Here is an 11,935-nt window from a genome sequence, read left to right on the forward strand (position 1 = left end):
GACACAACGAGATGATGCTGAAGAAGGATATGAAGAGCAGAAGGAAGGAGAAGATGATCTGGAGACTGGAGAGAATGATCACAACCATGAAGACGAAGGCGAATAGTATGTAGTTTGATGGTGTTGGGTGTTCATCTATGTATTCCATGATCTAGCTGCATCATAATATTTAACATTTTCATATATAATAATAACTTACTGTTAAATATATAAGTCCTATAGACGATGGAATCCTTGGTGTTAAGAACATGGGTCTAAACATCAAAACAAAGTCTCTGTCTTCCAACAGTTGCTGAGTTATGGTGATGTTACGGTTTACCTCATTATGCATGGCAGCCATATTGGATTTCTGGCAGTCGGAAGGATGGTAGGGGTTTGAATCCATGTCAGATCAATTGCTTAGTGTCGAAAACATGGGTCTAGACACACGAATGAAGTCTCTATGTGCATTACTAAGGAAGATATTCTTGATTTAGTGATTTGACCTAATTAATATGCTAATTAGGCCGATTATGCAAAATGCTACACATGTGCAAATTAGCATCCGGCAGTTTCTGAGTCCTTATGACCCTGTATATTTCATTTCCAACATAAAACCTTATAGTACTCGACATTTCTAGGTTCACTAGGCTGGCTAGTAGACTATATAGGAAGATGTGTATGACTATGTGATCAGGAATGCATTGACATGGCTAACAGGAGCTAACCGGAGTACCCATGATGATACGCAGGGGCGGATCAAGAGGGGGGTCGAGGGGGTCCGGACCCCCCCTTTTTACCACAAAAAAAGAGAAAAAAGCATACACACGCACGCACGCGCGCGCGCGCACACACACACACACACACACTTCTTTTATATTGTCTCCATAAAAAAATCTTGTGTAGCGCTAGTTTTTCTGGTAAAGATTTACTTATATATATGTAAATTCGTTATAAAAACCTAGAAATGGGCAAAGAGGGGTCGGCAGGCGTCCGGGGGACCGGATCTGATAAATTTTTGCATTCTAGACATCAAAATTACTGCTCAGATGATCTCAGAATGCACCAATTTTTAAAAACAATCCCCCCCCCCTAAGTGGCCTTCGGCAGCTTTTTAAAAACACCAGAAAAAGGAAACCCTAATACGATTATCTATGTCTGATATTGTTTCAATAAAATTTTGCTTTGTCGACTTAAAATTTAATACAACGACATTTTCCGAAGCATCGCGTGCTCTATGCGGTCGCAATAAGACTTCCCTCCGAAGAAAAAAATATGTATGCCACCATTCATAATGACATGTGACTGTTACGTGACGACCAGGACATAGCAGTCCTCGCGTGCTTGCTCTGTGTATTGACCGCTGCTGTCTGCTGCTGTACACAGGAGCAGCACGGTCAGACCGTGATGGGACTGCTGGACATCTACGGCTTCGAGATCTTCGACGTGAATGGCTTCGAACAGTTCTGCATCAACTACTGCAACGAGAAGCTGCAGCAGCTGTTCATCGAGCTGACGCTGAAGTCAGAACAGGACGAATACCTGAGGGAGGGCATCGAGGTGAGCTGAAGCTGCACTAGCCTTATATGTTAGGCTCTAATCATATGTTAACCTTTGATGTTTAGGCCATAATAAAAATATTGTTTGTTTGCCTTCACCCGACCGACCCGCCAAAAAGGGGCCGACTCAAACAATTTTATTGATCTTTCCCATTCATTTTTAGCTCACCTTGACATCGTCAAGCTGAGCTATTGCCATGGGTCGTCGTCCGTTGTGCGTCCGTCCGTCCGTCAACATTTCGCTTCGGTCAACGATAACTCAGGAACCGTTTGGCCCACATGTTTGAAATTGGGTATAGTTGTTACTGCTGTGCTCCCATATTAAACGTCCTATTTTGAAGCACGCCAGTCGATGTACTTTTGAGCCACGGCAATTTTTTGGCAAAAATGGGAATTGCCATTAGTCAGTTCAGGTTCAACGGATTTTGCTCATTTTTGGTATGTGAATGAATAAGGGCTAGGGGTTTTGATATTTAAAAAAAATTATGCAAATTAGGTAGGGTTTGGCAATTATATAGCATATTATATAGACACAAACAGTCTGTGGTGTCACACTTGTCTCGTTCGTTTTACAAGATTTCATTGACAATATCTTTAATGTAAAATTGGTATTTCCTTTCCACCCTGCCGATAAAACGTCTATATTAGAGTAAAGATTTACAAAACATGTTGGAACACAGCATAACCTATTTATTTCAAACGCCATCGCTACAAAGCGGGTATAGCGCCATCTACGGTCACAAATTGTGATTCATTTTGGTTTATAAATTATTATTGCGATATACAGATGGCAATCGTTTCTATAATGTACGTCGATGGTTGCTCAATTAAAACTGACTTCTTCTTACTCCCTCATTTGTGTCCTTTTTTGTGGTGAGCTACAGTGTCATTGACACTTTCATTTTTTTACAAATTGAATCACTGTACATTATATAAATTTGTGGGCAATACATTATATGTACCAAGCAAAACAAACATGCAACATAAAAGGTATCTCCACACAAGCACACGCCAGCATGTAGACCCCATACTGAAAATGACACCCCCAAAAAAGCCTACCTACCTAGCCAAACTATTTCAGCCTGGGTCGGGTGAGGGCAAACAAATATGTTTTTAATTGTGGCCTGAAGCTGCACTAGTCTTCTTTGTGGAGCATAGAGAAACAAGCTGCAGGCCACAGTTTAACAGACGAGGTTCGAAATTTAAGGGCAGCGAACAGCAGTTCTATAATCTATTCCATAATAATATTGTCTCACTTTCAGTGGGAGCCAGTGGAATACTTCAACAACAAGATTATCTGTGACTTAATTGAGGAGAAGCATCGAGGCATAATTGCTATATTGGACGAGGAATGCCTGTTGCCGGGGGAGACCACAGACGCTACTTTCTTATCCAAGATGGAGGACACAGTTGTACATCCGCACTTCCGAGATCACAAGGCAGCCAGGAAGGAGATCTCCAGAGAGGTTAAGATGGAATTGTTTTTTATGAGGAGAAAACAGCTCTAGTACAGTAACGTGTCCTGCGATTTTTAGTTTAGCGACATTTTGGCTTTGCACGTGGCGTGTATACTTTTATCCACATTATTTCAGTGTCTTATATTGAGTCTGTTCTTCCTCACAGGAGTTTCAGCTGAAGCACTATGCCGGCGATGTAACGTACAGTGTGACCGGCTTCCTAGACAAGAACAACGATCTCCTGTTCAGAAGTCTAAAGGAAGCCATGATAGAGACGACTAATAGCATCACCTCCACCATCTTCACAGCTGCCGAGATGGAGAGCAAGAAACGGCCGGAAACGGTGAGAATTCTGGTGACGACTGCTCCGACATCATCTACACACGCACCCTCTGTCTCGTACACTGACGCTGTCGATGACTCAATGACCAGCGTCGTTCGTCGATGCAGAGCCACTGTGCTAATCCCGCTCTTCTCTTACTCTGCTTCCAGGCGGGAACACAGTTCAAGACGAGTCTTTCACAGCTGATGGTCATCCTCATGTCGAAGGAGCCGTCGTACATCCGCTGCATCAAGCCGAACGACGCTAAGCGGTCGGGCATCTTCACGGAAAAGATCGTCCGGCACCAGGTGAAGTACCTGGGTCTGGTCGAGAACCTGCGGGTGCGGCGCGCCGGCTTCGCCTACAAGCGCAACTACGACTTCTTCGTGCATCGGTGAGCACCGTCGCCTCGAGATAGTTTATACAGGGTTTCTTATACATAAGAGGCACAGTGGCGCACCGCCATTGTCAAATTTAACATCGCCGTTGTGAAAATGTTCAAATGCAGGTAAGACATTCAAATTTTTTAAATTTTGCTAGGGGAAGACCCCCCAGAACTCCCGCATCTGCATGCGTGCCTACGACACACCTTTGAATCCATCATGCGTGTTTTTTCCCAAACTGACCATTACCTCCTTTGTCTAATTTTCCCTCAGAATAAACCCTGTTATAATGTCGGTCGTTACACGATGGCTGAGCTAGCAGTGTGACAGCGCTTGGGGTGAGCTTCTCAGATGAATCTTTGCAAATGTATTCGTGTTTAGATTAACAGTATGTTCACTGTCGATGCCAGGGGTTTCTATCGTCGCGTGTATTGTGTGGTATGTGTGGTATGTGTTGTATACAGGGAAAATGCATAGGTAAATTTCACACGTCACTGCATTGGCGCGTCGCTAAAATGATGTAAAATATAATGGTGTAGGGAATATTTGTGCCAACTTCTGCGATAAAATATTTGAACACCGATTTCCATAGAAGTGTATAGTTTAGTGGCGTAAATCACAATGTAAACTCATGTAGCCACTAAGCCACCATCACGGATTATCTTGCATTGCCCATAGTCACAAGAGTATGAGTCAGCGATCCATGGTCAATTAACAGGAAATTACGCACGATATCATTTCCCATTTTCCAGCACTAGATAGTTCTTCCAGCACTAGATAGTTCTTCCAGCACTAGATAGTTCTTCCAGCACTAGATAGTTCTTCCAGCACTAGATAGTGCTGACATCCTTCCTCGTCTTATTTCTCAGGTACAAGAGTCTTTGCCCGGCTACGTGGCCGAGCTTTAACGGTCCGGCGAAGACGGGGGTGCAGCTCATCTGTGAGCACCTCGGCTACAACCCCAGCTCTTACAAGCTCGGCCGCACAAAGATATTCGTGCGAAGCCCGCGTACGCTGTTTGAGACAGAGGATGCCCTGCAGCAGAGGAAGCATCAGCTCGCCTGTCTCATACAGGCCAAGTTCAAGGGCTTCAGGCAGAGGCGAGCCTACGTGAGCATGCAGCTTGCAGGTACGCATGCACAGACGTTTCGTCAACAACTTGACAAAATTTTATTTTTTGGAATTCTAAACTTGGATGATAGTTTTTTTTTAACGGCAACAGTCATTTTTGTTTATTTAAAAATGTCACCTTTAAGCCTCGTTATTGAGAGCGTAGCCCATGGGTATTACATCAGTGTGAGCGTTGATGTGGGATTGATAGGGCTGTGAGGGGAGTGACAAGTGCAGGGGAGTTCGACAAGTGCAATACAGACGTGACGGTAATCAGGGGTGTGGGGGGGGGGTCAAAGCGGCAATGTTTTATGAGAAGGGTTGATTCTCCGAGCTGATTGTCGGTACTTTTCCTAACTACTGTTACAGTGACGTGCATCACCAAGTATTGGAGGAGAGTACTAGCTAAGCGACTGCTCGCCAGGCGGCGCCACGCTGCGATCGTACTGCGGAGATTTGTGAAGGGTTTCATGACCCGTCATGAGCCGCCGTGTGAGGCCAATGCCGAGGTGCGCGATATTACCGTACCTGTGTCAACACGTAGTCCATTCTTTATTCCTATTTATTTTTTATAGTCCCTATTTCTATTTCCTGTTTATTTTTAATTAATGTAGATGTATGTTCTTTATCAACAACGCGTGCAGTTCTAGTAGGAAAGCAGCGTAAGAAAGCAGCGCACACTTGTGGTTTGCTTTGCCGTCGTTATCGCCGACAACATTTTCGCTCGCTCGTTAACCCCGAGTTTACGCACTGCTATTTCACAGTTTCTGCAGTACGTGAGGAGAGAGTACCTGCTGAGACTGAGCAGGAAACTGCCGAGATCTGTGCTGGATAAGGTGTGGCAGCCCTGCCCGAGAGCCGTCAACGAGACAGACGTGCTGCTGCATCCGTTATGCACGCGGACGCTCGTGCGAAAATACGTGCGCTCACTATCTCCAGAAAGGAAGAACCAGGTGTGTTTGATGGTGTATGCATTTAGTAGGTTCAAATTCAAATTCAAATAAAATTTATTTTCATCGGTATAAAAATTACAGGAACATGAGCTGTATTTAGCTCGTAGACCGATATCTAACATGAGCAATATACAAAATTTACATTTAAAACAAAATAGGATGATATGATTATGAATATTTACAATGCAAATGATGAGAAAGGATGACTAGTAATTTAAAGTCTAGTCAAATAAAAGAAAAAAGGAACTAGATTAAAATTGATGATTAGGTTTGATGATTAGGGGGCACTGGAGCGACACATGGAACATTTGCAGGTTAGAAGTATTCCAGTTTTTGTGTTTATTCGTTGTATTTTGGCAACGAAAATATATGAGCAGGGCCAATGTTTAAAATGCAATGTGCTGTTGTTTCAATGCATTATTGTCAAGTATTGTTACATGACACGTGTACCAAATAGCAGAATGGCTTGTATTATCCAATACTGCACTGACGAATTTCGAGATTATTTCATTTGAGAAAATACTGACTTAATTGGTACATAGTTTTAGTATTATTTCCACAGTTAATATTCTAGGTTTGAATGAAATTATTTATGAATAAAATCAGCTGCATTACTTGCGTTAGTTCCTAGATACGCACCAACCGATATGTTATTATGGGGAGATGATTGCCTTGAAGATCACTGTTAGCCTTTGACTGCTAAGGTGCAGTTTTTTTTCAGACAAAAAAGTACACTGTGGGTCAAAATTTCTAACAACTTATTTTCGAATTTGTAATCGATGTCATTTGCTTTTTTTAAGCTGGAACAGAAAGTGGTGGCTGAAGCCATCTTCCGTGGTAAAAAACAGAGCTACCCAGCCAGCATCATGGATTACTTTCAGGATCACCGACTACCAGATAACATGGCACAGTCACAATTCGAAACAAAAATTAAACCCGGGGATGAGAAAACAATGGTATGAAGCAATTCTGATGTATGTGCGAGATGCAGTTCTCAAGTGGTTATCTAAAGTTTGTGCTATAAATATGACATTTTACTGAAATGTGGAATTTTATGAAAAATTATCTGTTACAGTATTCCACCATGGTAACGAAGTATGACCGACATGGTTACCAGCCGCGCAACTGGATGCTTTTCGCAACCAACAGTGCCATCTATCTGCTGGATGAGAAAAGTTTTAAGCTGAAGCACAGGATTCCATACACGACCATTAAAGGTACTTCTTGTTATGTAAAAAGAACAGTCAACTATGTTCAGTTCAGCAGAGAATATTGATGTACTATCTAACAGTGCTTGCTGTACATTGCCATCTAATGATGCGAATAAAGTCACTTTTGTATATTTATAATTAAGTGTCAACAATTCTCACTATTCACAATTATTGACATGAACCCTTTTAGATAAAAAAAATTAATAAAGCAATAAATTACTAAGAGATTAATATAATGTGATATGCTAATTGTTATATTTTCAGGGATCTCAGTCAGCTCTCTAACAGATTCTGTGTTTGTTATACACATTCCTACTGAGAACAAGAAAGAAAAGGTTAGCAAACAGTTGATATTCAAAATTGTTGTTAGTGGGTTTGGGATTGAAACGGTTGCTTTGATTTTAAACACTGTATCGTTTAACATAGTTTAAGGTATATCTTTTATGCATTATCATTACATGATTTTTCCTCTATGCATTTCTTCTTTGGCGCTCATGTTTAATGCAAATCTTCATATTGTGTGATGTCTTGATCATCATGTGTGCCACCTTTCATCTTCCAGAGTTTTCTACCTCATACTCGATCTATCTTTTCTTATATATATATATATATATATATATATCTGTACTGTATCCATACCTGTTCTATTAATGCTACTCAGGATACACAGGCAGATGCATTTGTTCACAAGGTATATTTCTACCATCCTTGACAATGTTGGCTCACTGTTGCATGCACATGTCAAACATGTGTTTCCATGCTGTATGTGTCCGAGTTTCTAGTATGTTGCCTGAAGGTGTTGGCCTTCCATCAGGGAATAGAATGTTCACGTGTGAATATGTTGATGTGTATGTGTGTATGCCATATACAGTCCAACATTTGACATTAATTCTGTTGAATTGTGCACTTCAGTTATTATGATTGCTTTCAATTAGAAGGTTGTATTTTTCGTAATTCTTGTTTTCCACCTTGCTCATAACCGTGTATGAATAGCATTCTGCATGTTTTACATTAATTTTATTCATTAAGATTGAACACACCAAGTGTTTTGGTTGAAAGCAATCTTTTGAAAAATTACATAACAATTAATTTATGTGTAATATTCCAAGTTTGGTGGTCATAATTTACATATTCCATAGGGGCGACAATCTATAACTAGAGTCATTGCAATGTGGATTATCACTGTATAAAGGAAGATTAGTGATGAGATTCCGGAAGGGGGTAGCTAGGATTTAATCAATGATCTTGTAGATTTATATACACACAGGGGACCAGTGTGTCACGTTCTGTTAGGTTTTCGCATTGTGACCATCATCTACCAATTACAAGTGGAGTAACTTTGCAGTGCCATTCACAACATATCCCATCACTCTCAGAGCTCTTATTGCTATTAGCTCGAAAATCTTTCATACTGAATCTAGCATACCAATCTTACATATTTTATGTTTCATCCTGCAGGGTGATGTGATTCTGGAGAGCAAATGGCTCATAGAGACGGTCACAAAAATCTGCATCGTCTCCCGAAAGCTGGACATGGTCCATCTGGAGGCTAGTGGAAGGTCAGTAGCAATGCTCTCAGCCAGTAGTGGGATTTTTGTTTCCTATGAAATCATCCAAAGAATCTTATAATCTTATAGTGGAGAATCTCGTGGAGAAATCTTATAGAAACTGGTCATCAGATTTGTGATTGCAGAGTATATTTTTATGTTTGTGTTTCATGTGATAGAAAGTCGTTTATTTGAATAATTTTTACCTTCGGCATGAGCGTATTTGCATTTAGAAGTCATCTTAAACCTGTTTATTGATTTTTTGTAGTGGTCATATTGCTGTGCTTTTTATAACAGCTGTGTTGTTTTCGGTCTGCTGTGCGCTCCACAAGGACCTCTATGGTTTGGTCGAATTGGTTTGTTTATATATAATAGTTGTGCATGTGTTAGATTGCTCATTGCTGCATGTATTTTAATGGAATTAAACTGCAATTGCACCTTGCATTACAGCATTTCGCACACTATGGCAGACGGCAAGATGGGAGTAATTGAATTCCAGATGGGCGAAGAACCTTCGATAGCAAAATCTAAGACTGGTAACCTGACCGTGGTGAGTAAACGTAGGCAATTACTAATAGAAGCTGTGCTTAAAAGTTGTACTTTCCCGCATCGTTGTAAGCAACTCCAAGTTATTTAATAATCAAGACAAAATTCTTCACCAGTTTACCTAAAACCATGGGGATAATGAACTTTGTTCTGTGGGAGCCTTTTAAGTATATGTACTTTCATTTATTTACTATTGAAATGCAAGTTTTCCATCAGTAGACTGAATAATTGACTGTCATTGTGGTGGAACTCATGTGTTGCCTATTAATCCATAATGTTAATTTTTCTAATCTTCCAGGTTACTGCTTCCAACGGTTACGCCAATGGATTCTGAACAGCATTTGATTGAGTACTCCAGTCCAAGTCTGTGGAGTGGATGTATATGTCACCTGACTGTGTATAAGCCCAACTTGCATTAAAAAATGCCTTCTGATATGTTCCAGTCATCAGGTCATGAACGTTTTCCCACCATAAAAATGCTTATAATTTATTTTGCCTACATAAACAAACCACAGTTATTCACTGGAGTTGTAGGGGACTTGGAGAATCACCTTTTGTTGTTAATCAACAGAATGAGCATGGTGCCAGAGCTGGTGCAATGTGTGTTCAGAATTAATAAATGAAATGCTTCTCCTTACTTTGTGTACAGTGAACAAGATAGATTCCTGTCATATTTGCTCTAGACAGTTTTGTAGTTAATATAATATTGTTTTATAATCCGGTGTTTTATATATTTGTTACTGAATTGCAACATATTGAAGTCATGAGCAGCTGTACATTATATAACTGCTAACATCAAATGTAGTTGCTCTTTTACTTGTGACATATCGGTTATCGTATCCTCCCTGTGGTTGTTTAAATTTCTGTTTACGTTCCGTGGACCTATTTATTGTTCGTTAACTGCCAGTCTTAGTCCACATACAACTCGTGTTGTAGAAAATTTATAGCTGCATAGACCTTTCTGTAGCATGGTGGAGTCTGTGTTATACTTTGTACTCTTATATAGCAATTCAAGAAACATTGAATGTGAATATAAATTTATTTGAAACATACACCCTAAATGATCATGTGCAGAAAGAATTGTAATAAATATGCTACCAAATTGTTATTTATGAATAAGATTGCATAAAGTGACATAGATAAAATAAATGGAAAAATTACCAAGATAGTTTGTGACACATCCCTTGCTCCTAATTATGACAACCTGGTTTTTGCATTTGTTACCACTCTGGTCACTTTTTGTTGTATATACACAGACACATTGTTGTATACATGCCTTATATTACTGTATATTGTGGACTGATTTTATTAACTGCTAGATTTGTATTGATTTATCTGTCATACATTTCGTAATAAAGTAGCTTTTGATGAATGTAATAATTACATATTTTCTTGTGCATAACAACTAGGCATAGTCACCTTAGCTCTGCCTGTAGGTGTGGTGCTATGGTGACATTTTGCAACACACATACTGTACAGTACGAAGAGCACTTAATATTTTTCTACTATTGCGGTGCAATATTTGTTACGTGTTCATGTCCATAATGATGTAATGCAACGACTTCTCTAGAAACAAAATGTGCATCTAAAAATCAGTTGCACCTTGAGAATAGAATATAACATGTAAAATAACATATATATAATACATTATAACAACGTACCATAATTATTATTCTCAGCAGAATATAACCCGTATACATATAAGTTTTATCCAAGTGAGTTCAGCTCCTGTACCAAAGGAAGTTACTAAAGAGTTATAAATAGCCTTCTTAACAGCAACAAGGATTCCACACTTGCAGTTACAATCATTTCAATAAATATTAAAGTTTATATCGGGAAAACACCTTGGATGAAACAGAGTGCTCCAATTTAGATGCATTGCAATCCTGTAATCCCAAAGCAATCGAAATTAAACGTCCAGCAGTAGAAAGTCGTACGTGTAAATCTGGCTGGGTTTACACTATCGACTTTATGCAGGCAACTAGGCGGTTTTTCTTCTTTCTACCAACATCTCTATATATGTTGAAAGCGATCCGTTATCAACCGCGAGGCGGCAAACGTTTCAACATATGACCCGGCGTGTGGCTCATAGGGTCTATGTCCCCCAGGGTACTGCCGGAACGTACCCTGGCCCGGTCCGGTATACCGGAACGTACCCTGGTAACTATTTGATATGGTTAGGGTTAGGGTTAGGGAGTAGGCGTAGGCAACTCCCTAGACTCGTTAGTGGAGTAGGCGAGGTACGGTCCGGCATATTAGATAGTACCAGGGTACGTTCCGGTGTGCCAGACCGTACCCAGGGTACGTTCCGGCAGTACCCTGGAGGACATAAACCCTCTCAGCCGTAGTGTGCACATGAGGCGACTCGGATACGCATTTTTCCATGTATTCCATGCTGCCAGCATGGCGCCTAAAGCACAAACGTGCTCTCCCCCTAGGTGGACAGACACACCTCCTAATTGCTGTTCTACGAGTGGCCAGCATGGCAAAAACCTATACAATTCAGCAATACCGAGTTGGGCAAATAGAATATGTTCTAATCGTCCAACCAGTTGTTAGTAAACAGTTGCTCACGCGACTTTTGCGTTTACACTGCCGCTTGTACAACTGCAAAGTTCGTATAATTCGCCAATTTCACTGCATAAAGTCGGTAGTGTAAACCCAGCTTAATACAATGTTTAATGTGTAATAAACGTGTAATTTGCACACCCATGCACACACGTACGTACGTACACACGCACGTACGCACGCACGCACGCACGCACGCACGCACGCACGCACACACACACATTACTCAGTATTAAATGAGCAAATAAAAAACAGATCAGTGTCACAATATTATTTACAGTCAGATTAACTAATGGCATA

At 40.5% G+C, this 11,935-nt stretch overlaps 1 protein-coding gene across 5 annotated transcripts in view; it reads left to right on the plus strand.

Annotated features, from left to right (window-relative positions):
- Positions 1 to 10,444, plus strand: part of LOC106808042 (unconventional myosin-Ic-like) — a 32,982-nt gene extending 22,538 nt beyond the window's left edge. For all 5 annotated transcript variants that reach the window (XM_014810590.1, XM_014810594.1, XM_014810592.1 and 2 more), the window contains 13 exons: positions 1,366 to 1,539; positions 2,801 to 3,004; positions 3,162 to 3,338; positions 3,488 to 3,711; positions 4,570 to 4,829; positions 5,180 to 5,319; positions 5,575 to 5,763; positions 6,564 to 6,719; positions 6,839 to 6,980; positions 7,239 to 7,309; positions 8,433 to 8,533; positions 8,972 to 9,071; positions 9,366 to 10,444. In XM_014810590.1, coding sequence (XP_014666076.1) covers positions 1,366 to 1,539; positions 2,801 to 3,004; positions 3,162 to 3,338; positions 3,488 to 3,711; positions 4,570 to 4,829; positions 5,180 to 5,319; positions 5,575 to 5,763; positions 6,564 to 6,719; positions 6,839 to 6,980; positions 7,239 to 7,309; positions 8,433 to 8,533; positions 8,972 to 9,071; positions 9,366 to 9,401 — 1,974 coding nt within the window. In that variant the 3' untranslated portion in view covers positions 9,402 to 10,444. The remainder of the gene's footprint in view (positions 1 to 1,365; positions 1,540 to 2,800; positions 3,005 to 3,161; positions 3,339 to 3,487; positions 3,712 to 4,569; positions 4,830 to 5,179; positions 5,320 to 5,574; positions 5,764 to 6,563; positions 6,720 to 6,838; positions 6,981 to 7,238; positions 7,310 to 8,432; positions 8,534 to 8,971; positions 9,072 to 9,365) is intronic.
- The last annotated feature ends 1,491 nt before the right edge of the window (positions 10,445 to 11,935 follow it).

The sequence above is a fragment of the Priapulus caudatus genome, unplaced genomic scaffold (genome assembly GCF_000485595.1).
Source record: "Priapulus caudatus unplaced genomic scaffold, Priapulus_caudatus-5.0.1 Scaffold250, whole genome shotgun sequence".
In the NCBI taxonomy this organism is placed as follows: Eukaryota; Metazoa; Priapulida; class Priapulimorpha; order Priapulimorphida; family Priapulidae; genus Priapulus; species Priapulus caudatus.